This window comes from Acanthopagrus latus, chromosome 18 (assembly GCF_904848185.1).
Source record: "Acanthopagrus latus isolate v.2019 chromosome 18, fAcaLat1.1, whole genome shotgun sequence".
Taxonomy (NCBI): Eukaryota; Metazoa; Chordata; class Actinopteri; order Spariformes; family Sparidae; genus Acanthopagrus; species Acanthopagrus latus.
Window position 1 is genome coordinate 3,499,000 of NC_051056.1, and position 27,364 is coordinate 3,526,363.

Sequence of the window (27,364 nt, forward strand, 5' to 3'; positions counted from 1 at the left end):
AGCCTCCAGAAAAGGTTATATTTACAAAGATTACTAATGAAAACAGGCACAAAAACAGTCTAGTTGATTCTTTAGAAAATGATGACGCCTACAGAGCTTCATATTATGTGGGATGAAACATACTCCAAATATCTAGGAACCCATCCAAACTAGTTCATCGCAAAGACAGGTGATGGTTGTCAGAGATGATCAGACTCACCAGGACTACTGTTGGCAGTCAGACTAACATAGCAGTTGGTTTGGTTGCATTTGGTTTTCTGTGGTTCAGTTACTGTTGCGTGTCACATAAAGCTGTATTCGTGTGGTTTTTTTGTGTTGACATGCAAAATAAGCAAAACTTAAAGCAGAACAAATCTGATACTAAGAGAGAACGTCTGAAAAGTATAATGATGGGAATATAAGATAACAATTATAATAATAAAATAACATCACATTGAAGGATTTTGAGTCAATCTTTAGACAATATTCAAATGCCATACGTATGTTCAACTCAACCATAATGTGCACTTATAAATGTATCTGTGTGTGGTTCACAGGAGCGTAAACTGAGAGCTCGATATCGTTCATGTTTCAAATTTGAAAGAGGAAGAAATCCCTGCAGTTTCAGCTTCATCCATCCACCATAGTGACGATCATGACTTCTTCAAACTGAGTGCAGTTGTCCGTCTCCTTTCTTTGCATTGTAATTCATCAGTTGCATTAGAGAACACCATGATACTTCACTATATACAACTGTAGCATAATTCATTTTCCTAAATCCTGTTTTTTATTGTGCTCTCAAGGGAAACAAATTATTTATTTTAAGACTGGATTTGCTGTCTGTTTTTGCTAAATAACTAATTTCTTTGCTGGTTGTTCCTGAAGCTGCCACCAGGTCGTGCTGTTGCTCATGTTTTATTTGAAGCTCTAAACAGTATGCGTGCAATGTGTCCCTACAACACCAGATGGCGCTTTGCACAAGGGAAACATATGAGCAGTTTTTATCCACCTACCTTTCACACTTGTGAGAATCCTATACCTGCAGTTCTTGTGTTGAGGTTCACTTTCAACCATCTGTCATTCTAACCTTCACACAAAAATAATCATCATCCCAAAATAAGCGGCTGACTTTGAGGAGCCCAAATGTTTGTTTGATCCCACAGAAAGATGGTGATGAACCATAATGGGAGCAGATGTTTGTCACACACACACACGTGCACAAACCATCCAAACCACCAACACACAGCAGAAGAGGAGGACACACAAGCATACTACAATAAATTATAAAATGGGATGATTTTCCAGTGAAGTTTTGAATGTTGTTTGAGTTGAGATTTCTACACTTAATAACCTGAAAACATGATGACCTCTTTAGACATCCAGTTTTAACATGATACACAAACTTTATTGAAAATGTTACACAACATGAAAATGTGTTCTTGACACAAATAGTTTCACATATTTCCTCTATAAAATAAGTTTTACACACATGTTCTTAATACAAAAAAGCTTTAGAAAAAAAAATCTTGATACAAAAGGTTTTACAAAAGACTATTTACAAAGTGCTGTTCATCTGGTTTGTAATATTCAGTTAAAAAAAAGAAAAAAAAATGCTGCAAGTAAAGAGTAAGACAACTTTGGATAGAAGTTACACCAATAATTTAACAGACAACAAGGAGTTACGGCAACTTAAAATTCATTCAGTTGATATTCCCAAATCCTCTTGAAAAAAGCGACAATAACCTTAAAGTTTACTTAGAGGAGGTGGTGGACACAGGAGGTTCAGACGAAGCTGCTCTACTGTCAACAAACACTTTTTCTTCTCTGTATTCAGCTTGTTTCTGTTTAGTCTTGAGAAAAAACAAAAGACAAAGAGACGTTTCCTTCTGGTCGCCGGCTCGCTTTCTGCCAGCCAAAGAACAAAAACTGCCTCCCAGTTTATTATGTCCTGACACATCCGTCCTGAGTTAAGACGTAAAGTTTCACTGTTCCAAGTCAGAAACAACAAGAAAACCAGACAACCTTTCAACTTTCAGACTGACCATTAATATTAATTTCTCCTGCTGTTTTAAGATCTCACTGTCACTTCCTGTTTTCCTTCATATTGTCTGTTTTTTCTCCACCTCACTTGACTTTCTGTGTAAATGATCTCAGACTACATCTGTTGTCCAGTTTCTGTTCTCGTCTACAGACTTTTTTTAATTTTAATGCTCCTTCCTCCGCTCAATTCCTTTAATTAACTGTTAATCAAACCTGCATTTAAATTATTGATGCTAAACATAAAACAAGTACTGTAGTGGAGCACCATTTTAACAGGATCTGTCATTTTCGACACACATTCCAGTCACCAGAATAAAATGTTGGCAAACCTTGGATGCGTTCTTATTAGTACATCATAGAATCATCAATATCTCAACAATGATTGTCATATCACATTCAGGTTAAACGCTTATGTGCAGACCATTATGTCAGGAGGTGAAGAGGATGGTGGTAGAGCTACAGTATAGCTAGGCAAGATGGGTTCCAAGCCAAAGACCACTGTTCAAGACTGTGTCTCAACCTTTGTAAGCATTAAAGACTATATTTTTCATGAGGTGTCGGAATATTTTCCAGTTGTGTTAGTGGCAGCAAAACCTGGTACTTAAGGCAAAACATGAAGATAATGAAAGGTAAAGAAGTTTGAAGTTTCAGCATGTCTGTAGATGAGATTACTTGTATCTAGTTTCCCCTCTAAAAGTAGTGGGAAATAGGGGCAGTGAAGAAACAAAGTCAGAGGAAAGATGCAAACAAAAGACCTCCTTGTTGTACCAGAAGAAGACCGAGGACAAGTTGTCTCCTTGCTGAATTTTATCTCCTGAGTGATCTGTTTGCATGAATGTTTTTTGTTTTTTTTGTTTTTTTTTTCTTGTTCTGTATCCCTACAGAATTGTTTCTTTACAGTTGTGAATTTTACAAAGAAATAGATAAAGTTGCATGAGTTTGCATAAAATCAATACTTCCTCAGCTCCTCTGTTTCATCTCTCCATTCCTGAGTCTGGACATCGGTGCCAGAATATTTATAGACCTCAATTCTCAAATGGCATCACGCCGCCTCTCCAATCTTTGAGCCTGAATATGTGACCAGGACCAGAGCTACAAAAGCACCCACAACAGTCAGATTAGTGTGAATATAATGAGCCAGACATCAGCTTCATGTTCACTCTTAGTCCTCTTTGGAAGTGACACATCCTTTTATAAGTAACCTCTAATTCTACAAAAAATAATTAATCATGGCAGTATTTACAGGTGCTGTCATATCTAATGATATGATATTTGATCATTAATGCCTCTAAAATCCCAAAATACTCCTCAGACACAGAGGCGTAGGAAACATTTCCTGATCTGAGCTACTAGTCTGCTCTCAGTCTTTTCCAGTGTAACGTGTCACGTAAGAAACTTATTGATATAGTCCTGAGGTTGGAGCCACACCCGACCTCTTCTCTGTGTTCCCAGAGTTCCTTGGTGCGTTGCCTGGGACGGTCATAGCGGTGCCATCCAATCCAAGCGAGCGGCGGTATGCTGCAGAGAGTCGGTACAGGACGTCAGGCCGCGGGCCGGGGTGGGCGTCAGCTTTCTGCGTCATCAGCATCTCAAACAGAGTGCTGACCTCTGACAGGAGGGCGCCGCCCAGTGGGCCGTCCTTCTCTGGAGTTTTACCTGAGAGGAAGAGAAGAAGAGGGGAGGTGTCATTAACAGAAGTTGTACTTACTACTTCTACTACAATATACCAATGAATTAATCAATCATCGAATAATTGCCTGTACATTTTGAAACAGAGAAAAAAATTAATGGTAACTATTAGGGCTGTCAAAGTTAACGTGTTAATTACACGTTAACGCAGCAACCTCTTAACGCGTGATTAACGCTCAACATTAAAGTGGCAGAAGAATAAGTAAGGCAATCAGAAGAATAAGAAGCAGGGTTGGCGCTCGGGAAAAACACGGTGGACTGAAAAGGCGAAAGTGAGAGGAAATGGAGAAAGGACTTATGAACGGCAAATTCACTCTCACTGCCAGACGGTTCGGTCGATATGACAAAAGTTGTCGTACTGTCGACATGAAATGAGTTACCATTGAAGTACGTCGAGTCTCAAATATCATGTACAAGTCAAACATGGCAGATGCAGAGAGCCCACCGCCCCCCGCCAAAAGCAGACATCACCATGTTTTTATCCCATTTAGGGTGAGGGAATATTTTTGAGCCTTTTATTTTCCTGCATGATTGGAAGTGTTGAACAAACACTTTCAAAAAGCAAGGATATTTGCCTAACCCTAACCCTTTCTTATGTTGTTAAAAGTATTAAGAACATGAAAAAATACATCAAGGTACACTTAGAGCAGAAAAAAAATGTGCCAAAAAATCACGATTAATTGTGATTTAAAAAATTTATCTTTTGATAGCTCTTGTAAGTATGCAAACATTTCTCGTGAAGAAAGGCAATGTGTTCAAAAGATAAAGTGGTGAGATAAAGAAATAAAAATCTATATTTGTTTCAAGTAACTAAAGTACACTTATTATTATTATTATTATTATTATTATTATTATTATTATTATTATATTTCAAATGGCATCAACAAATCAGATCAACAAATGGCAGCAGTTTTTTGTGTTTTACCAAAGGTGGAGAATGATGAGGAGTCCAGGGCGTCGCGGGGAAGCAGCTCGCTGTCAGTGGATGGAGGTCCATTGGGGACAAAAACGTTGTCGTGGTAATCAGCAGTGAGGGGTAGAGAGAGTCTGGCCATCCACGCTGGATCGTTGACCTCCGAGAAGACATCATCTACAGAAAGAGATCCACATAAGATGTTTTATTGGTCTACGGTTCATTTCAGGGCTGGATTCAAGTCCTTGTGCAGATCAATGATTGAAGTCACAGGGAATAAACAATTAAGAGATTATAAAAAATGTTAAGTGGGGGGGACTTACAGGAGGTGCCACTTTCAAATCTTGCTAGCTCATTCACTAGCTCTCCAGGATTGTAGACCCTAGCTTTAAATATGAGGATTTACTGCTTTTCTCTGAACTTTATCACAGTAAATATTAAGATTTTGAATGTTACTGAAATCAGGGTCCTGCAGTAAAAAGGAAACTCAAAAAAAGCAACCTGGCTTTATTTGTGAATGTATACGAGTCAAACTTTCGTGTAAAAGCATAATTACCACAAAAGAGGTGTAAGTAAAACATGAGCCGTGATCTTAAAGTATTTAAAACAACAAAGGCCTCTTTAATTATTCATTCAGGCCAGAAGTTGATGTTCTAGATTGGTTTCTCATTTTCTAAACTGAAATCTGAAGGGACTCATTTATAAAATCCTCAGACACCCAGTTGGATATACCTTCAACAGGACAGATTAAAAGTAATCTCTTCTTTTAGCTTCTCTCTGACTGCTGGATGAGAATATGGCAGGAAGAGAAGAAGGAAACGACACAGTGGTTTTATCTGGCAGCTGACAACAGGCTTTTCCTGCCATCCATGGCGTCCTGACGCGCTCCCAACGTACGGCAAAACATCACGTCCACACCGACATAACACCCCCCGGTGTGTTCGCTGCCTCCAGCCTGACATTCCTGTCAGTGTAAGAGGCGTAAACACCGGGTGTGTCCGGGTGAAAGCACACAAACCGAGTCTCTGAGTCACAAACAAACACGTCCAAGAAGATTATATAATTATACGTCTCTTTGCATTTATTCATTTACTGTAAAACCTTATGTCTGCTGGATGTTTTCAGATATAATGCTCTCGTTTTGTCCGATCTTATCCTCATCACTTCCAGTTTATGTCCTGTTCTTCCTGGTTGTGTCTCGTTTATCTGTTCACACAACATGTCTGAGCTATTTAAGTTTCATCTGATCTAACTGAAACATGGAAGAGCCTCTCCCAGCACGGAGCTGGAATCAGCTCATGCATGTGGAGGATTACTTACGGAAGGTGAGGGGAGAGAAAACACAACTTGTGATGAAAAGAAACATGTTCAAAGGGGAAAGACGAGCATAGACGCCTATACCGCAGGTTAATATTCTCATTAATGTAAGTTTTGAGAGACATTAAAGAAAATGACAAAAAAAAAATGCCTGAGAGTGTCAAAGAAAAGGAGAAGAGAAATTTTGAAATCTAACCTTTGCAGAGAGGTGCTATTCATGTAAAGTTGTGACTTCTGTAATCGCTGACTTTGTTTGGTTTGTTTGTCAGCAGGATTACAAAAAGATACAGAGCAACATGAAGTGTTGGTGCCCATCTTGATGAAAAGTGGTTTACAGTAAAATCCTATTATTTAAATACATATGTAGGGTATTCAAACATTTTTGTGAAGAATGATACGTTTTAGTGTTAAATTATTTATGACAGGATGAAATGATTGTCGCAGAACCAAAAAAAAAAAAAAAAAAACGCCTCTCCAGTTTTAATAAATACACTGAAAGTCTTCCAGCTCTGGTTTGATGTGGCCTGCAAGATGTACCAGTTACAAAATAAATCAGTAAAATAAGTATATAAAATCAGTCTAAAAATTATAAGAATATAAGTTGCCATTCTTGTAAAAATGCCCTTCAAATATGTAGGATTCCTTCATGCTAATTATGAACCTGTGTGAGTCAGTAAATAAAGGAAACTTTTGATCACCTTTCTGAATCGTAAAAATAAAATACAAAAGGTGTGGCCCACCATTGACTTTCAGTTTTGGGAATCAAAGAAAACAAAAATGGAGCTCATTTAAAACCAGATTGTTTTAATGATGAATGTCAAATGTGAATGTACTAGTAATCATTAACTCAAACCACAGATTAATGAAATGGGGTCAGAGTTCAACACTGTGGGTCTCTGCACTCAGTCTGCTGAAGAGCTGTGGTCTCCTTCATCTAACCACGACCAGATGTAGAGAGTTAACTTACGAACACACACATAAGCTTAACACACACACACACACACACACACACACACATACATATATTATTCACCCCGTGTGGCACAAACCTCCCCCGGAGTTAAGCCCCCTCCTCCTCTTTCCTCCTTTTGTTTTGGCACTTTTTCACCACAGATCCTCCCAATGCTCAATTCTCCTGAAATTACTGAACGTATCGAGTTTCAGCAGATCCTGCACAGATAAAAAAGTCTGCTACAATAATGTCTTTCCCTGCATTTAACCTGTAGGCTAAACCTCCCTTAACCCCTTATTTTATCTGGAGAATCAAATTTGAACACATTTTTTTTTTTTTTTCTGGGCCAGTCATTATTTTGCAAGCACTATGATGAGGATTAGAGCTTGACAGATACATTCAAATCACAGACAGCTGCCTTAAAAAGCCCTCAAACCCTTCAAACTAGATTGTAATATCATTGTGAATGAAGAGAACATGTATTACACATTAACATGGTAAAATACCGCCATCATGAACGTAACTTTAACAACATCTGAAGAAGAAAACACACATCCACATTCTTTTCCACAGAACCATAAACTCTTCTTTCAACAGCTGTAACATCACCTTCTCACCTGCACAAAGGAGCAGGTCTGTGTGTGTGTGATTCATCGTGACAGTCCTCAAGGTGAAGCAGTTACAGTCAGAAAGAAAAAGTAAGAAACAAAGAGAGAGGAATGTGTTGCTGCGACGGCCTCATCAAAGCTGAGCTGTCTCAGTACGCTGGTGTGAGTTACACTGATAATACAGCCCCGCAGGCTGGACGTGAGTCAAGCATCACACTCACACCACAACACACTCCCACTCACTCTTTCTGTTCCTCTCTCTCCCTTCATAAAGTGACGCTCACTCCACCATCATCAGGCAGTAAAAACCCCTCTTTACGCCCAGGGCTCTGACCACTACAATACTAGGAAGAAACTGTTTAACACACACACACACACGCACACACACACACACACACACACACAGATACTCACAAACAATGTGGCCTACAAACCAAGCTGGCCTTTACACTGTGGAATTCCCAGCTTAACAAAAAGCCTCCAGTATGTTTGATGTTTGGCAGCTAAAACTCCTTAGTTAGACTTTGAAAAAGTGAGAGCCATGGTTGACTGATTAAAATGAGTCCTGCCTCGCTACCCAACCTCCAGAGTGACGCTGACTGCTAACAAAAATTCCTTGCACAACTGCTGTAATTAGTAGAGGCTAACATGCTAATAACACAATGTAATGACCAAAAAGTTGGATTAATGGTTCCATATCAACATTCTAACATATTCATGTTGATGATAATGTCACTAATATAAGAATACTATTGTACAAAAACATGCTAAATGCTACATGCCAATAACCCAACATGCTTACAACTTCAATATGCTAACACTTACTTGCTAAAATATTTTAGCAATGCTTACATGCTAGCATGCTAGGTCTATCACTGTAACATTATAATAACAATGTAATCCTTATACAACTAATCAAATGAGCATATAACACTGGCACACTAGTAACATTAGCATAATATCACCACCATGCTAATAACCCTAACATGCAGCCTAGCCCATATGCTAAGACCATGACTATGGTAATAACACTATCACTTTTTATCTCTGATACTTACAATAAAAGGCTAATAATATGCGACACTATCACTTCCAAGCTTAAAACCACTACATGCTTAAAAACATAACATGCAATACTAATAATGCTGAAAAGACTGTCTGCTATGATACTAACAACCTAGTAACACTATCTGCTAATAAACCTTAAAAGCTAATAACAATGTTGTTCTTATCAAAATAACTCCTGCACACTGCATAACTGCACAAACAGCATATGATGCTAACAACTGTAACATGCTATTATTACTGTCATGTTAATAACAACACACTAATACTAACATGCTATTAAAACTAAAGTATACTAAATAAAAAGTTATCATGAAAACAATCATGCTAATGAGAGCTAACTAAAACTTAAATGCTAATTACATTAGTACCAAAAAAACATCAAGATATCTCTGTTGGAATCGGAATAATGTTCAGCATTTTTTTATAAAGTGAGCTGCTGAAACTACACTTGCTTTTTAAGAAAACTTAACTGATTCTAACAAGACATTTTATAGTTTCAGTAGTTCAGTTTTGGGGAATTTTAAGTGTGAAAACATCACATTTGAAGACAAAGAAAGAAAACATATCTATCAACAGTTTGAATTTAAGTAAGAGACTCAGATGAATGGAGCGTGTGGGTGGATGTGGATGTAAAACCTGCGACTGTGTTATTTCCTGCTGTCTTCCTGTTTTCTACATTTGTCAGTATGCGTCCATTGTGAGTGACCAGTCTGTACGTTCTACAGGGGCTGAAGTTCAGCTGCTTTTGTCCCCGTGAATCAAAGAGTTTCACCAGGAGGTCACGGCTCAACTCAGTGACACCAGGAGACTTTACACAATCATATATAGACAGTAAAGACAAACATTGTAGAGTCAGACTATACCAGAATTAGAAACATCCCCAAAATTTGATTCCCTAGTGACTGGAGCATCTCATTCACCATATCCCAAGAATTATTGTTAAGCAGCAGATGATTTTGTTGCGCCTCGATCAATGTGTTACTGTTTGTGTTTATGTGTGCGTACCTGCGTTGTTGAGCAGGTTGTTAAGCCCCTCCTCCAGCTGTGGGTCTATGGGCGACTCTCTTCCTGGTTCCCAGTCGACATCTCCAGCCTCGCTCTCACCGTGTCCGCTGTCTTTGGTGCTCTGCCAATCAGAGCAGTCCTGACCTCCATATCTGCACAGAACGCACAACTGTCAGGTAACATCAGAGATGACACGTTTCTCCATCGAGCATGTCCGAAAACACAGAGAGGAATTTTATCTCAAGTGTTTCAGTCCAACTGAATAGGCACGTCTAGTTAAGTTACATTCATCAGTTTGATTTGAAACAAATTCAGTAGAAAAGTTCATGTTTTTAGTCACACGTTTAGAAAATAAACAAAAATAGACCAGTGAAGTCAAGTCAATTTTATTTGGAAAGCCCCAAATCACAAACCACTCTCTTACACCCTTCTTCATTGGAGGCTTGATAATTCTAGCCATGTTTATGATGACAATAAACTGAAATTTATCATGGGAAGTTGGGAAATCTCTAGCCATGTATGAGGCAATAAAACCAGGTGCATTAAACAAAATGTCTGGACATCCCGCTGCATTCGTGCCAGCAAAAAAAATGAAGAAGCAGATCTCGGGACAATACCCAGCCATGCTTAAAGCAACAAAATCCAGATATTTTTGATGGGAGGTCAGAACATCTTGTGCTGTGTATTTGAAGCCAATACATGATCTTTTCCTAACCCTAACCTAAGCGGTGATTGGGCTGAAATTGAGGGACAAACATGGATATGATGACCCCTGAGCAGGCCTCTCCTTTCAGGACCATGATGGGCTGAGATTGGTCATCAGGAAGAATTAGGTCACCTGGTCAAGTTGCAAGACACAACGACACTTCGATAAACTGGTGGCAGTCCGCCACTCACTCTCTCCAAGTGTCCACCCTGTTTGGTTATGTTGTATTCAGCTTGTCTGAGCCTTAGTTTGCTTCTAATTCACGTAAAATACTCTTATTTTAGTTACAACTCATGTGCATTCTCCCCTCCTTTGTCCAGCTGCGAGCCAGTTTGTGACATGAACAAAGAAACATCACCTGAACATTTTATTTATTCTTTCCCAAAGAGAAACAAAGAACAATAATCCTGATTTGAAAAAAAAAAAAAAAAAAACACAGACAGAACTCCAGTGCTAGATCTCAAGATCAGACCAGAGGTCTGTCACAAGATAAGATGGTGATAAAATGCCTGAGCTATTAGCTGGCAAATCCACTGATAACACCCCCAACCTCAGCACACACACGACTTTAAACCTGAAGGGCTGCGCAGTATCTGAGTGTGTAGCTGCAGGCGGGCTCAGACAGGAAGTACCAGTGAGATAACGGTGAGCTCACAGATGAGTTAGTCACTCCAAAGCAAACGTATACAAACTCATTTTATTCAGGCACTGCAGATTAAAATCTTATCTGAGTGTGAGGTGAGGAGATGATTTCACCTCAAGTTACTTCATGACAACTCTCAAAAACTAATGCTAATGTTCAAATAATGATTAGGACCTAAAACAATTGGAATCATGAACAAAACAAATACTAATAATAAATCCTTAATATGGAATAATATGGTGTGTTAATGTAATGTGTGTTAATGTTAATTAATGATAATCTGGAAAAAAAAAAAAAGGTTTGTGTGTGTGTGTGTGTGTGTGTGTGTGTGTGCGCGCGCATTTGTGTGTTATTTGCATTTGCAACAGTGCCATGTGTGTATCAAGGTGATGTCAGATCTAATCTCATCGCCAGGTTGCCGCTGAGGTAGCTGCTTCCTGTTAGAGACTCTGAATCACTCAGACAAAGCTGCCATAACTTGCCTGCACACACACTTAAACACACACGGACACACACGCAAACTTGAATACTTCAGGGGTTATGAGACACTCTTCCTGTGACATTGACTATTGGACTTTTGTGTCCTGTTTGTCTGTTGCTGTTATTTCAGTCACAGCAGGTCAGTCGGTCAGAAACACGGACAACTTCTGACTTTCACCACATCAACAAAAAGCAAAAGTCAAGAGCAGCTTTACTCTTACTTTGTCTCTGTTTTTACCCTGAATAAGAAAGATGTCGGGGCATTTTCCCAAAGTGGGCCCCAGGCTCTGTTTTTGTTATTGCTTCAACCGGTTGCTGCTATCCTGACTGTGAATTTTGATTCAGCCATATTGATTTTCTGTTTCTGGAACAGTGAACCGCACAAAGGTGAAGTAAGGACAGAGGGGGTTAATTCAAATAAGGAAGATTAAGAATTATTGGTGAAAGGTTCACCCAAAAATTGAAATTCAGTCATTTGTCCTCATATGATGGAAAATCAGGTGACATTTTGTACTCCCCAAACATTTCTGGAGTAAAACGGTGTTGCAGCATTCTCCTACACAACTAGATATGAATAAAAACATTAAAAAAGCAACTCAATAAAACATAAAATGGCTCCATGCAGCAAAGTCTGTGGAAACCCCAATATCCAAATTAATTTGAAAAGTTATTTATGTTATTTACCCTTTTTTTAAAGCAGAAATTGTCACTGTAACTGCTAAGCAAAAAGTGTTAGCTTGGAAGTGGGTGAACAGGCTTGATCGCACTTTAAGGGTGGAAATAAAATATTTTAAAATCACTTTGGGATCACAGGGTTTCTGGAGACAAGGATTATACCAGACAATCTGTATGGATCAGTTGTTTGTCTTCAGCTACTTCAGTTATTTAGCAGCCAGAAATGTTTTGTGGACTATGACACTTCACCTGACTTTCCTTCAGCATTGAGGGGGGAGATGATGACTTAATTTAAATCAAAATTTGAACATTTCTTTTAATACATGTAGCAGAACCATCACTGAGTCACTGCTGGTAATTTGGTGGTTCTGTCACAAATATCATAATAACAATGAAAACTTTCTGCTCCATGTACTTAAACTTTGTCTATCACAGCTATATAAAGGCAGTGAATATATGGTAAATGATGTTCATGGTGTCCAGGGCCATGTTGAAAATGAAATGTTGCATCTCAAAGAGTCTCAAATCTGTTTAAATCTGCAGCCTCCAGTTTGGAGTGTGGTGCACCACAGCACAGTGACGTTATGTGCAACTGGCCACTGAGTGATAGAATCACATGCAAATGACACGAGGATGCTACATTATAACCACATACACGTCTGCATGAATCAGACCGGTTGCATATAACCAATCATTTATGCAGACGTGTCAAAACAAACAAAAACAAACTAAACTGTCATGCAGAGCTAAACATCTGTGAGTCCTTAAGATAGGCGGCATTCCCCTTTAATGTCTGTCTGTTCCGCTATCAGAGGCGGCCTGGTTTGATCGGAGAGCACAGCAGTGATCACAGTCAGCCAGCTGGCTTCGAAACAATCCTCTGAGGATGAAGAGAGTGATGGAAAAGAGGAGGAAAGATAAAACATCAAGATGTTCTGTTGTGAAGTCAAGCAGCAAGGTCAACAGAACAGACTGTGGTCAGCTGTAGTGACCTGTGTTAACGGCCTCATTATTACCACCTTGAAGATTTAGTTTGCACTAAAGGGATACAATTATTGCATTTTTAAATCTTCTAATACAAAACATCTGAGTTTTGTCAAATCTGTGCTAAAAAAAATCTTACATCACGTGTTGGCGGTTAAACAGAAAAAAAAAAACACAAACAGCCACAAAATAAAGCCAGCGTCTCTGTTGTGTTTTCATTTTGAAAACCTCAGACTGAAACCCACAGGAGAGACAGACAGTGGGAGGTCCCTCTCACCACAATATACATGAAGTTACAGTCAAATTAGATTACTTTTTACTGTATAGTAAATGACACATAATCTAGAAAATTCCCAGTATGTGCCCTGCTGTTAACTTCATCTAAACGTTGAACACAGCACAATCTCTGGTTTATTTATTTAGTTATCAGATGAAACCCATGCATTAACAACTAAACGACCTGTTTCAGTCCATATGCCGTTTAGTATAACTTTCCACATACAGCCTATGACATCATGCTGACATTTACTGGTATGTTTTAAATTATGTTGGGAACTGCTGTAATCTCAGTTTTTTGGGTGTGAGTTAATGGAAAATGACACCAAATGGAAATCTGGAGGCTTTGTATCAAACACTCTTTTACTATGCACAGGAGGAGGAGCTTTTTGGGTTGACTTTGTTGTGGGTTTGTTGTGTCTGTTCTTCAGAGGAGGAGGATGGAGGGAGGAGTGGGAGGATGGAGGGATGTATTGAGGATGAGCGAGTCGGACTGACCTGCGATGAGAGTATTTGTTCCCCCTGAAGTTTGGCCTCGGCTGCAGCTGACCCTGCCGGAGGAGGGAGAGGAGCTGGGAGATCTGCTGCAGGGAGGAAGGAGAGACAGACAGAAGAGGAAAAATGATTTTCCACATAGTATAAAGACTTAATAAAGACACAGTAATCATTCTTTTCATCATCAGCTAAACTGGAACCATGAAAATCGATCCAGCATATCAGGGGTTTGAAAAATCGACTGATATTCCAACATTTATTCTGGTCGCTTGGTTAACTGATGAGTCTTCTTGTGTAAAATACTCCAGCTGATCGTGAATATTCGACCAGTGAGTGTGTCCTTGTGTAGTTTTAACTGCTGAACGGTACATGCAGCTGTTTTCAGCTCTGCTAAGGTAGAGAGTGAGTAAACATTATCAACTTTTTTTTTTTTGCTTAGTTCTACAGTGTGAGAACCGAGCGGCTGCGTCTGTCTCACTGCACATAGCTTTATGCTGACAGCTCTGTTATACAGCGGATACACACTGCACACCAGGGAGGAAACACACACACACACACACACACACACACATTGGTGAAGGTGTGTGTGTGTTGGCATTGCTAATATATGACTTTGTTTAAGCCATGACATTAGTGTGTTTTTGCACGTGCATGCTGCTGCAGCCACAGGAAATGGTCTCTACGTAGAAGCCTATTCTTCTCTGGCCCGTTTCCTTCTAGGATGGGCTGCGAAATATGGATGAGTGGAAGAGCTCTGTGTGTGTGGGTGTGGGTGGGGAGGTGTTGAGGTGGAGGTGAACTGTAAATCCCCCTCCTCGCTGGCGTCCAGCAGGCCTCTTCCTCTGCGACCTCGAGGGAGGAGAGAACCGTCTGAAGGCCAATGAGTGCCAACTGGGCCAGCTAGGAGGTTACAGGAGGAAAAGAGGGGGATTCTGGGTAAAAAGAAAAAGGCCTCTTCCTGTCTCTAATGGGATTCACGTGAGGATGTCGGACCTGGCCGAGCTCTTTGTTCTGTGTCTGCTGGGCGTTGGCAGCAACTTTTGCCCTCATTGACGCAGGTCTGTGTTTTAACCAGCGCAGCTTTTCTGTAGGTCTGAAGTGTTCAAACTAATGTTTCTGATGACTCTCTGATTGTTAATATCTGTCTGAATGTTTCTGGATGATTTATTAAGTATAACTGATAGATTTGAAATGGATTTTCTTCTGCTTTAAACAGCACCTAACAGTGGCTCTATCTATGTTTTGGTTAAACTTCATATTTGATTGTAGTGGACCAAAGCTTTCTAAAGATACCACATATGTCATGCAAAATTTTGGCAAAATGTATTTTTGCTAACTGAAGCAAGTCCAAGAGGATAGAAACTGAGCCTGACCCGAGCTCGACGGGAGTTCTGTTTATTAGGTCAGAACCCAACTTGAGCCCAATACATTTAATGTAAGGTGAAGCACTGAGTTTGTGCTACCCTTTCATGCTGCTGTTGCCATGATTACCACATGTCTGTTGAGCCTGATTACAGAGTGGATGACTGTAAAAAGCTTTTATGATTTAAAATTTAGAAAATAATCTATACACGTATTTTATTCCTATGGTTACAGATGTACTTGAGTTACATCCAAGCAGTAACTGCTGCTGTCCACTGACGTGATCAACCCAAAACAAACCTGGATATCATTTCAAAGTTTTGTACCAAAATGCCTGTAGGGTTCCATCAGGTCCCAATGGTTCAGGTCAGATATTCATGCTTTAATAGAGTGCATAGCCAATCAGTTATGGTTATGGTTCACTAAGCTTCCCTCATCCATGAATGCAGAAGAGCCCATTAGTTCAGTAGTCAGTTCAGTGTTGCTCCATCATGCTGACCAGCAACATAAAAGCACAGACTTTAAAACAACGCAGCCAACCACAAATGTAATTGTTTAATCCATGGTCATTCAGTATCTGCAGCTGACAGGCGGTGCTCTGCTTCAGTATCCTACTCTGCACTCTGAGCTGCTGTTTTTAGCCCAAGCTGTTTTGCTTTCCTCCGACTGCACCAGCGCGGTAAATGTGATTTTTGGGTCATTTGTAAGCATGTCAGGGTGGTGTTAGTTTACACTACAAACACATCACAGCTTACTTTAGTCGTCCCATCCATACCCTCCTCAGAGCCTGAGTGTAGTCCCCCTCCTCCACATCCTCTTTTACCTCCTCCTCCTGGTTTCAATATGAATCTGATATGTGATATTCAGTAAAAAAGCCTGTCGGAGTTTCTCGAGGGGGATTACTGTCTGTGACACATGAGCACCTGAATAAACTCACTGCTTTTTCTCTTCACAGTCATCCGTCAGCTAGTTATACCCCCCTCCACACACACGCACACACACCTCTACCCGACTCCGACCTTCAGGCTGTCTGAGTAAGTCACCATACAGGAGGCTGAGAAAGCAGAGAGGCTGATGGGAAAGTGTAAGGAATGCTGGTGTGTGTGTGTGTGTGTGTGTGTGTGCGTGTGTGTGTGTGTGCGTTTGTTTGTTTGCGTGTGTGTTGTCTCTAATGGACTTCACTTCAGAATAATGTCAAAGCCTGTATGGGGGATACTTAATTAATCCAACTCATGTAAGCACATATTGAAATGAATATGATCAGTTTTAGATGGTGCTGTATTAAATTTAAACATTTGCCAGCAGCTGTGCATTAGTCTTAATGCTGAAGAAAAATAGATAGTAAAAAAAAAAAAGATACTGAGGAGGATGTAAATATGAAAATATCAATAAAAAACACACATTAGACATTAGGGGAATCCTCACTGCAATGCACATCAACTTGCGACTGTTGTGCAGTTATTTTCTGCCTGGAATGAGCTCAAGATTATGAGAAATAGGTTGTAGATAGGGAATTCCACAAAAGTCCTTAACATTCAAATATTAAATTACAGTTAAATTGTAATAGTGTTTCTCTGAAAAGAGAAAAACACCTCTTGATGTCACGCTGTAAAAGTGTGCTCAATATTACAAATCTCGCCTGGTCAAATGTGACTTCAGTGTAAACAAACATGGCGGACGAACCCGAAGATGCAGTAGTACTTGTTTTAGGGCCTACTGGCTGAAAAAAACAAAACCAAAATGAAACGACTATGGAAAAAGTCATGGAGACGGTGAGAGCGTGGGCTGTATGTGTTACAGCACGAGTTGGAGGTGAGTAAAAATTGTCACAAGTATTACAGATAGCTTCGAGAGCAGCGCTGAGCGCTCTGTCCACTGTGACGGAGGCCATGCGTGAAAGGGTTAAAGTGAAAATAAGTTGATAAGATACCAAACTCACCTGCACTTCTGGAGAAGCAGATGAAAGCTCTATGGAGTCTCCAAACGCAGCCATGGACAGGCGAACCAGGTTACGAAGCATCTGCCGATGTTCTGCATCGTGCCCCCCTCGTCCCTCCGAGGTCTTTGGCCTCCTGAGAGTTGCCTGAGATGCTGAACACTGCACTTCCTCGTTTTCCCCCTCAGCACGAGTCTGGCGCTTCAAAGTGCTCGAATGTGATACTGAAGAGGATGATGAAGGGTTCCTGGATGGTTGAAGAGTCCGGTAGGACATGGCGGGTGTCAGAGGTGAAGAGCCATCAAGTTCAATGTTTCCAGGTTTCCGAAGCGTTCTGCTGTGGTGGGGTTGAGACTGAGTGGCATCCCCTTCTGGGTAGCCTTGGGAATGGAAGCTAGTGTTCATGATTGATGGCGTTAACGTATACTGTCGCTCAGTTTGTAGATCCTCTGACGTCATTTGAGTCGAAGAAAGAGGCTGGGCTTCACTGTCATCTTCAGGAGGATCCTCTTTTCGCCCTCTAATGACGGGAATTAGCTGGATGTCTGACTTCCTAATGTTCTTCTGAGGGCGCCGTGGGTGGCGGGTGTATGTCGATTCTGCCTGTCTGCAGTTGTAAGCCCGGTTGTCCCGTTTCTCTGGGCGGCAGAACGTTGTCACCAAAGCAACAGCCAGCAGAAGCAGCAGGCAGGTGGCACCCAGGCAGATCGCCATCATCATGGTGAAGCTGAGCTGTCCGCGGTTACCTGGTGACGAATTCTTCAGGTGGTCCTTGAGATTGATGAAAGTCACCTCTAGAGTTGCCTTAGTGGCCAGGCTGGGACTGCCCATGTCAGACACAGCAATGTCGACCTTAAAAGTCTTCCCGATTAGCTCAGTAGCGTTGGTGGTGTTAACAAACAGCTGCCCTGTAGACTCGTCCAACCAGAACAATCCATAAGCGTTCCCATCAGTGATGAGGTAGCTGAGTTGTCCACTCAGCCCCGAGTCGGGGTCTTCTGCTCTTATGGTGGATGCAAGGAACCCAACCTCTCTGACTGAGTGATTGATCGGCAAAGTGGTGGATGCCTCTTCCATGTCATTCCCAAGCTCGGTCACAATCTCCCCCCTGTCTGCATTGACAGGAACACTTAGAGAAGCCACACCCTTTCTGGGTTTGGGCTCCTTGATGACTGGGTAGTTGTCGTTCACATCCTGGATGTCGATTTGCACTGTGGCTGTGCTGGTGAGAGGCGGATGACCCTGGTCGACGGCCTCTACAATGAAAGAGTAGGCATGGGAATCCTCGTAGTCCAGTGGAAGCTTGACGCTTATGATGCCGCTTGTTGGGTGAATGGAGAAAGACTCTGTGTCAGATTCTACTTCATTGCCATTGCGTATGAAGTAGGACACTCTTCCGCTGAGCTCCAAGTCGACATCGGTGGCTTCTACTTTTAAAGCCTGGTAGCCTGCCAAGTTGTTCTCCTTGAAGGATGCCTTATAGATGGAGGTGGAGAACACAGGGGCGTTGTCATTCTCATCCAGAACATGGACAGGCAAGTGTTTGATACAAGACAGTGGGGGATCTCCATAATCCTGGGCAAGGAGAGTGATGTTATAATGCATCACCATCTCTCGATCCAGGCTGCCATTGGTGACAATCATGTAATTGTCGCCATGGATACGTTTAAGGCGGAAAGGGCCTGATCCTTGCTGAATTTGTGCTCTCACTTTGCCATTGTTTCCTGAATCTGCATCAGAAACCATCACCAGAGCGAGGAAGGTGTCTTCTTGGGCTCCTTCTAGGACAGTCGCCACTGGTGAGTTAGGTGGAGTCCAGGTCATGTGTATCCTTGGTGCATTATCATTTACATCGCTAAGCTTGACGTGCAGTTTGCAGTGCGTGGGAATCGCATTCGGCCCGCGATCACGGGCCTGTATGATCACTTCATAAGAGGTCTGGACCTCATAGTCCAGGGGAGCTAAGAGACTCACAGCTCCAGTTTTTGGATCCACATAGAAGCGCCTCTGAACCTCCGGACGAGTGTGCTTACTGAGTGAGTACTCCACCTCCCCATTCGCACCTTGGTCAGGGTCAGTAGCCTTGAGGTTGATGATGGTCGTCCCACGGGCTATGTCCTCAGGTAGCTCCACAGTGGGGGTGCTGTCCTCAAACATGGGACTGTTATCATTAGAGTCTTGAATATTAACACGGACTAATGTGCTGCCAGACCTGGGGGGGTTCCCTTTATCCCATGCCACCAGGGTGAGATCAAATGAGGCCTGAAACTCCCGATCCAGTTCTTTGATCACCACCAGCTCAGCCTGCTTTGTCCCACCTGGAGCTACAGTCACATCCAGAGCAAAGTGTTGGTTGACTGACAGGGAGTAGGTCTGGAGGCCATTTGGTCCTGCATCAGGATCCACAGCCCGGTCCAAAGGGATTCGCATCCTGAGGCCAGCTGTCTCTGAGATCTCCACTTCCTGCACTGCACTGGGGAAGCTGGGACTGTGATCATTCTGGTCCATCACCTCCACCCGAACCCGCAGGCAGTTCACAGCACCACTCTTCCTGTAGAGGACGCTAAAGGCCAGCTCGCACAGGTCTGACCCCCGGCACAGCTCCTCCCTGTCCAGCCGGCCCTGGGTGGACACGATCCCATCTCGAGTGCTGACAGAGAAGGGAAGGGCTTTTTCGTGCTCCACCACCTGGAAATCCTCAAAAGGACCACCTTCATCTCTTTGGCGGAGGTCATCCACCAAACGGCCGACCCTGGTGCCTGCAGGCTGTTCTTCCCAAACCCGATACTGGATGGTTACTGATGATGGCTCAGAGGAGCGAGCGCCAGAGCAAAGACTCAGGAGCAGAAGAAGAGCCAGCAGCATAATGATGTGAAGTAATCTCCTGACTAGTGGCTAAACAGACATTTCTAAAAGTCAGTACAAACGAAAGAGACAAAATTATTTTAAAACTGTGTTCTTTTGAAAGTTAAAAATATTAGTAAAGTATATCCCATCTATGTATCTGTAAGAAACATGATATGGAAAGATGATCAAATCCAATTTTTCTTTAGAGTAATCTACAATTTCTTCTCACAAAACAAACAGCCTCAACCAAAAGCAGTGGAGAAAACTGTTGGTTTTGTAAAACAAATACCTAGAAAAGAAAAGAAAAGAAAAAAAAAACTTGATACAGGAGACAATTATAGCAACCTACAATTAAGATATCATCCTCTCTGTTCATAAACCTCTAGCCTCTCTCTGCCTGCTGTTATTACTCACTCACACAGCTGCTGGCGTCCTGCCTCTCACTTCATCCTCAACTCAGGAAAGTTTTGCTCAACTGAGAAAGTTTGGATTTGGGTTTCCACATGCTAGCGGAGCCTCAGCCAATCCAAAGGGAGGAGGAGGGTCATATGCAAATGTATCCAGACTCAAAACAAAGAGAAAAGCCCTCCTGCCCTGAGGAGACTCGGCACAACTCTGGAGTGCTTTTAAAGAAACATGACACCGCCTTCTCTTCCCCTTTCTGTCTGTATAAAGTCATCACGACCTGCAATCTGAGCACTTAAGATCATTTGGAAAATGTGTGTTTCTTCAAATCCCAGAGGGAGCAGGACATATATTTACACTTCACCACAGTGATATATGATTCAGGCTTTTGCTCTGACAGCAGAAATACATATAGGGCATCATCATAAATACAGTTTCACAGCTGTCAGTCATCAGTAAACTTCTTTGTGAAAGCAGTCAGGCTTTTTTTCCCCCTCAGACTATAAAGAGTAAACTAGTATTGTGTATTCTTTAAATCCAAACTTTAATGTGTCCACAATTGAAGACAAATTTCTCTTCTTTGAGCTTATACTTGTTTTTAATGTGTGTCCTTGGAAATGAACCAGATAATATGGTTGTTTCAACACAAGGAAACACTATCCTTGAAGACTCATTCAGCTATGAAGTGAATGCTGAAAATTCAGAAGCCTGTCCTTAATGTGACACAACTCACATTCCAGCTTCTTCCAATATATAATTATGAGGAGTTAAAGCATTCATCTCCAACCATGTCCAGACATTTCTAGCAAATCAGGGGCAGGAGCTCATCCCAGTCATTCCTTTGCAGTTAAAGGTTTGTTTGTTGGTGAAGGGAGTCCTTTGTATCACGTTAAATTATCATGAATTCCTGCTCAGTGATGGAACGATGGAGAAGCCATGCACAGAAGATGTATTAGATAAGCAGCTGATCAATTAAGATTTGTTTCCAGCAAAAAAAAGATTAAATTCCTGCAAACACTTCTCACCTCTGCATTGATTCGATTCATTTATATTTGACTCGCCATTTCGGTTACGAAGATTTCTGATGATCATGATGGTTGTGATATCTTGAGAAAGGTCTTTGTGAGCAAGACCTTTATTAGTAAATCAAATCAATGCAGAAAGGGAGTTTACTCGTTCCAGAATTAGATATTTTAGATGATTTGATTCTCTGCACTACAAAATGAGATGGGTGAGGGTTGTGTGCATTTAGCCTTCCACTCACTGTAGAATGTGTTTATATTAAAGATTTGGTCAAAATAGATGATTGTCCAGTGTTTGTGAAGTTTCGGAAAGTTTCATGTACTTTTTCAAAGTTTTCTCACTCCCAATTCATCAAATACGACAGCTTGGCGAGTGGCCTTAAGCTTCAACCTGTGATACTCTACCCACACTTCTAGTGTCAGTTTCGTATGTGAAGGGTTCCATTGATAGCAACTTTGCAATAATACACAAGTAACATTTTGTTAAATTTTCCAAATAAAGCATGATGACAAACAGTTCACATATTGTGACATATCATGACTTTCAGATTGTTAATAACTTGTTGTAACATAACGTAATTTATGTCTAAGGAACTAAACACACACAATATTGTATTGTATCATAATACTGTCAGAATTACAACCATTTAGTATACATTTAAGGGTGATCAGCAGTAACAGTTGGTTGAAAAAAAAATCATTAATCAATGTTTGCTAATAGTCAAACCACTATTATCTTTTAATTAATAAATTTACCTATGAAATTCTTCATATACCATAATTGCAAAAGTAAAAAAAAAAAAAATCAGGTGCTTAAAATAAACAATTGGTCAATCAATGGTTTATGAAGCATTGACGTGTTTGTTGACCACTGAAAAACTATTAACTAAAGTGTAATTCCATATAAATGTACTATTCATTAATGATGGTTGTTATAAGGTGTTATCTGATCAACGCATGCTTTAAAGGGCACAGAGATATATTTTCCTTGGACAACTTTCCAACACACTTGTTTTTCCAAGTGGTATTATTGTTGGTGCAGTTTTTGCAAAAACAACTGCTTCGTTTTAAGTAGTTTTAGTGTTTCTCAGAGTCGCAAATAACAACAACACAGGACAAAGCATGAGTTTATCCATTCATTTACTCTATAATAAAAATATGAAAGTAGACAGAAATGGTGCCAGACCTGACCAGATCATCAGTTAACCTTCTTTTCCAGGTGATTTCATGCCTTGTGGAAGACAAAATTGTTAAGTGATAGTGAGGTTTACAGGGAACCAATCTAGTACAGATTGTTTCATTATTCTATATCCATTATATTGTGCAACTAAGTTAAAGTTTAAGTTAAAGTTATAACTCAGAAGACATGTCAGTGGAAGTTTGCAGACTTGAGGAAATCCTGTCACAGTCTTTAAAAAGACTATGGAGAAAACATTATATGAGACAGTGCTTTAGATGAAGATATTTCTGTCTCTTCTGGCTCCGGTCAGATTAAAATACCTGCAGATACCAAGTTAAAACCATTAAAACCAGTCAGAGCTCAACAGCTGCAGATCCACTGAGCTGAATGACTTCCCAGCATGCTCAGCGCTTATTTTTCATTCAGTCCTGCGGGCTGAGAGAGAGTCAGGCCGAGGAAGGTTCAAGAGTATCACTTTCCTCTCGGCTCGGAGGGAGAGCAACTGTTTAAATCATAAAGACATCAGCGCTGTCATCTTCTAATGCACAGAGAGATAGATGACTGAGGACATACTGACAGGGTTAGACTGCTCTGCGCCTTTTTTTTTTTTTTTTAATGCCTTGAGCACAGGCTGAATGCCACCTAATGCCATTTCACTGAAGAGAATGTAAACATATCCAAAACTCTGCAACTCACACAAAAAACTTTCAAGATGGATGAAATACACAAGAACTATTAAATCCTAAAGGGAACCAGAAAAATTTAAAATGACTTCTAAGTCTGCAGTCGCCTGTTGAGGTGATCCAAACCTGAAACATCCAGGCAGAGCAGAGGTCAGCCAATCAGATTAGATTATCAGCAAAACAAACACCGTGAACCTCCTCTCTGCAGCCAATCAAGAGAGAGAGAGAGAGAGAGAGAGAGAGAGAGTAAATTCCCAGTTGAAAAAAGTTACAGGAAGTGAGTGCTTTTGCAGACACACACAGGAACACGTCTGTTTCTAATTAATCCACCACCTGGATGAAGGTTTGTGGTCAGAACATAGCAGACCATCAATCTTCAACTTTCTTCACTTCAAGACGCTCAGTTGAAGCTATTCAACATTAACTCATTCAGTGTTTCATCGTTTGCTTTCATTCATTGTCTTTGAAGTTTATTTATAATGTTTCTTGTGTTCTTTAACTGCTGGAAATGTCTGAATGAGACTTTACAGTTTGACAGGAAGGAAAAACTGAAATGAAAACTAAATGACTGAACAAATTAAGAACATATGCAACAGCTGCAGGGATTTGGGTCACGTTTGTGATTAAGGTTAACCTTTTTTCAGCATTATCAGCAAGTATAGCTGATCCCTCCCTCCTCTTCCATGGCTGATAACAGATCACAGCATGCTGGCTTATCACACAGACGTGTGTGTGTGTGTTAAGTAAAAGAAAAACTCCCTGAACTGTTCAACACACCACAATTATCAGTGTTCTAAGCAAACATCCAACACATTCTTCAAGATACTGAACATTGACTGGCCTTTTTTTGGAACCAGTTCCATTTAATATAATGTAATGTGTTATACAAGAGGAGGCAGCCACAGTGAGCATAATGAATAAGATAAGAAATCACCAGTCATTCGTGAAATAAACCGGAAGCTTAGTGTCAGAATCTGTCCAGCGGTGGCCCTGGATGTCATCAGGTCATCATGGTAAGTGACACCCTTCACCAACAGCCCCCTGTCCTGTCGATGACAACTTATTATAGCCTTAATAGGTGTGTAGAAAAGTGGCAGCAGATTTAAAGCTTCAGCCGAGTGTGTGTGTTTACGTTTGTGTGTGACCCCATTAGCAGCCATTAGTGCTTCATTCAACAATACATTCACCTTTTGTTTAGCCCGTCTGTGTGTGTGTGTGTGTGTGTGTGTGTGTGTGTGTGTGTGTGTGTGTGTGTGTGTGTGTGTGTGTGTGTGTGTGTGTGTGTGTGTGTGTGTGTGTGTGTGTGTGTGTTAAAGGCAGGATGTAGCTGATCTGCTGACCCACATGTTGCCAGATAAGGATCAGAGTGGAAGAAGACAAATACCACACTCTCCTGTGAGAGGATACACAGTGTGTGTGTGTGTGTGTGTGTGTGTGTGTGTGTGTGTGTCTCACCCCATTCATTTTCATATTAACTGATTGTGTTCCAGATGAAAAATGATTTTTTTTGTAGCTGTCCCTTGTCCAAAAACTACTAAAGACACCTCAGCAAGCCACACTGATGCACTCAGTGATAAGTTCCTTCATTAACATGAACACATACACTGTCAGGCAGCCACAGATAATCGTCTGCCATTCTTAGAATTTCTGTGTTCAAAGGGCAACATATCCTCAGACCCAAACATCTGAATCCAAAAATCAAATTGACAACAACCTGACCACAGCAGCATAACAGCAACACACATACTGGACCTTCCTCTAAAGGTCACAGGTGGTCAGGTTTAAAACATTTTGTTTTCGGTTAGAATGACTATGTTTTAAAGTAAGTGAATTAACTTTACTACTTTACTGAGTTAACATAACTCTCCATTGACATTTGGTTTCACGCTGGACTTAAACAGCAACCTGCTTGATAAAAGTCCTCCACTTGTTTGACCCAACCATCCACCTCGCCCTCCTCCCTATTTGGACTTTCTTGCATTAAACTACTCCTAACTTCCTCCTGTGCTGCTGCAATAATTACTACGGCCACTAGAAGTCACCACCTTACAACAAACGTAAATATGGTACATAACAAGCTGCTGAACCTGCGTCGGATTGGTGGATCCCAGCTGACAACAGGTGATGACACCAGTTTGTTCACACCCAATCAGTGATCGAGCTGAACCCGTTCACCTCCAGTTCTATTGTTTGACTGAACCACTGATTTGTGTCTCCTTCTCCTCTTCATCACCTCCACCACCCTTCTTCTCCTCCTTAAACATTTCTGCAGACATTCCTCCTCCTTCTCTCCTCCTCCTCTCCATCCTGCCTCCTCCTCCCTCACCTCTTCTCCTCCCCTGCATCTGTGGACGAGTTTCCTGTTGCAGGAAACAGCCTGATGGTGGAGGTCAGAAACAGGATGTCCTGCAGAGAGGAGAGGAGAGGAGAGGAGAGGAGAGGAGAGGAGAGGAGAGGAGAGGAGAGGAGAGGAGGTAACTATAGAGGAGATGAGGAAACTAGAGGGGGGCAGAAGAGGAGATGATAATGGAGAGTTAAAATACGGACAGGAGAGAGGAGAGGACAGGAGGAAACAGGAGAAGAATCAAGGGGATAAAATAAAGTAAGGCGAAAAGAGGACAACAAACAAGGACAGGAGATGAGAGGAGAGTAGTAGAAAGAAAAGGAAATAAGGATAGACGAGGAGATAGGGAAGCAAGAAAGGAGGGAAACAAGACAAAATGAGGTGAGGAAATGAGAGAAAAGACTGAAAAGGAGGACAGTTGATGAGAGGAGGAAACAGAGAATAGATGAAATGAAGAGAGCAGAAGTAACACGAGACTGAACAAGGAGAAGAGAGGAGGAAAGGATGAAAAAAAGGAATCCTCAAATAATATTTCCCAGATTCAGATTCAGCCACTAATTCAGACACCGGGACACATCAACATGGGTGGCACTATATCAGAAAACCTTTCTTTTATATTAATGCTAGCAAAGTGTTTGGAGGACCCAAAAAGTAGTATACTTGAAGTTCATTTTATTAAGTATGCTTGAGTATAAGTACAGCAAGTTTACTATGGACCATGTACTTGTAGCGTACTAGAAAGTATACTAATTTAATACATCTTCGGACTGAATTGGAACATTTTTAAGTTTAAAAGTATACTTTAAGTATACTTTTACAAGGTCATTTTAAGTTTACAGAAGTACACTTTCAAGTATACAACAAGTACACTCATCTATATACTACTAGTGTACTAAGTATATACTTCTCATCCACATTTTAGTTTATTAACATGTAAGTTTATAACAGGGTTAATACCTCAATGCAAATGTGTGGAGTGAAAAACATTTTTTACTGTTAACTTAAATGTAAGCACAAGTCAATGACTTGACCTTAATCTGCACTTACATCAAGATATGCTAAGTACTAGTATTTATAACTTAGCAAGTTCTGGCCAGACAATTGCCATTTATTACCACACACACTGACAACTTAACAGACGGGGACTCTCTCACTGAAAACTCCCCTTCACTCATGGTGCCAACATTTTTATCATCGTTGTTAACTTGACACAATTTAACCACAGAACAAGGATGTGAATTAACCCACAAACGTCTTACACTTCATCTTATTCACAACCACATTCATGATCCATAATTACACCAATAACAACAGTACCTAAGAGTTTTTGAGCCACAGTCCACAAGGGGCGTTACAGTATACTAAAGTACAAGTATAAGCTTTGGTATTAAAATATAAGTGTAAGTCTAAGTATTAATGTACTTAGTCTTAGACTATTCTTTATACTTTTCAGTATAAGCCAAGTATACCTCAGTATACAAAATAGTATATAAAATATAGTATATAACAAGTACACTTCAAGTATACTGCCTCAGTTTTAGTATAAAATAACTATACTTGTAGCACACTTGAATAAACTACTTTTTGCTAAGGGGAGTTTGGAAGAAAGGTAATTTGCTCCAGCATTATTGGGCATAACATGGGTGGATATGTCCTTCAAAGTTTCAGAATCTGGGTCACATCTGAGGTTGTGTGTTGATGTTTTATGTTAGATTTCAACATGTATTATTTAATCATTCTGTTTATTACACTCAC

The 27,364-nt window shown here is 40.8% G+C and overlaps 1 protein-coding gene across 4 annotated transcripts; it reads right to left on the reverse strand.

Moving 5' to 3' along the window:
* Window positions 1-2,865: 2,865 nt before the first annotated feature.
* On the reverse strand, window positions 2,866-20,443 carry pcdh12 (protocadherin 12). Of its 4 annotated transcripts, none has more exons than XM_037077953.1 (6): window positions 20,390-20,443; window positions 17,132-20,037; window positions 13,834-13,916; window positions 9,572-9,723; window positions 4,634-4,798; window positions 2,866-3,675 (listed from the first exon to the last, which is right to left on the reverse strand). In XM_037077953.1, exons 2-6 carry the CDS (start codon window positions 19,991-19,993, stop codon window positions 3,416-3,418), a joined length of 3,522 nt encoding a protein of 1,173 aa, XP_036933848.1. In that variant the 5' UTR covers window positions 19,994-20,037; window positions 20,390-20,443; the 3' UTR covers window positions 2,866-3,415. The 4 variants fall into 4 exon arrangements, with proteins under 4 accessions (XP_036933848.1, XP_036933845.1, XP_036933846.1 ...); XM_037077950.1 differs by having other exon boundaries at window positions 13,834-13,919; XM_037077951.1 differs by having other exon boundaries at window positions 13,834-13,919; window positions 20,394-20,438.
* Between the last annotated feature and the right edge of the window lie 6,921 nt (window positions 20,444-27,364).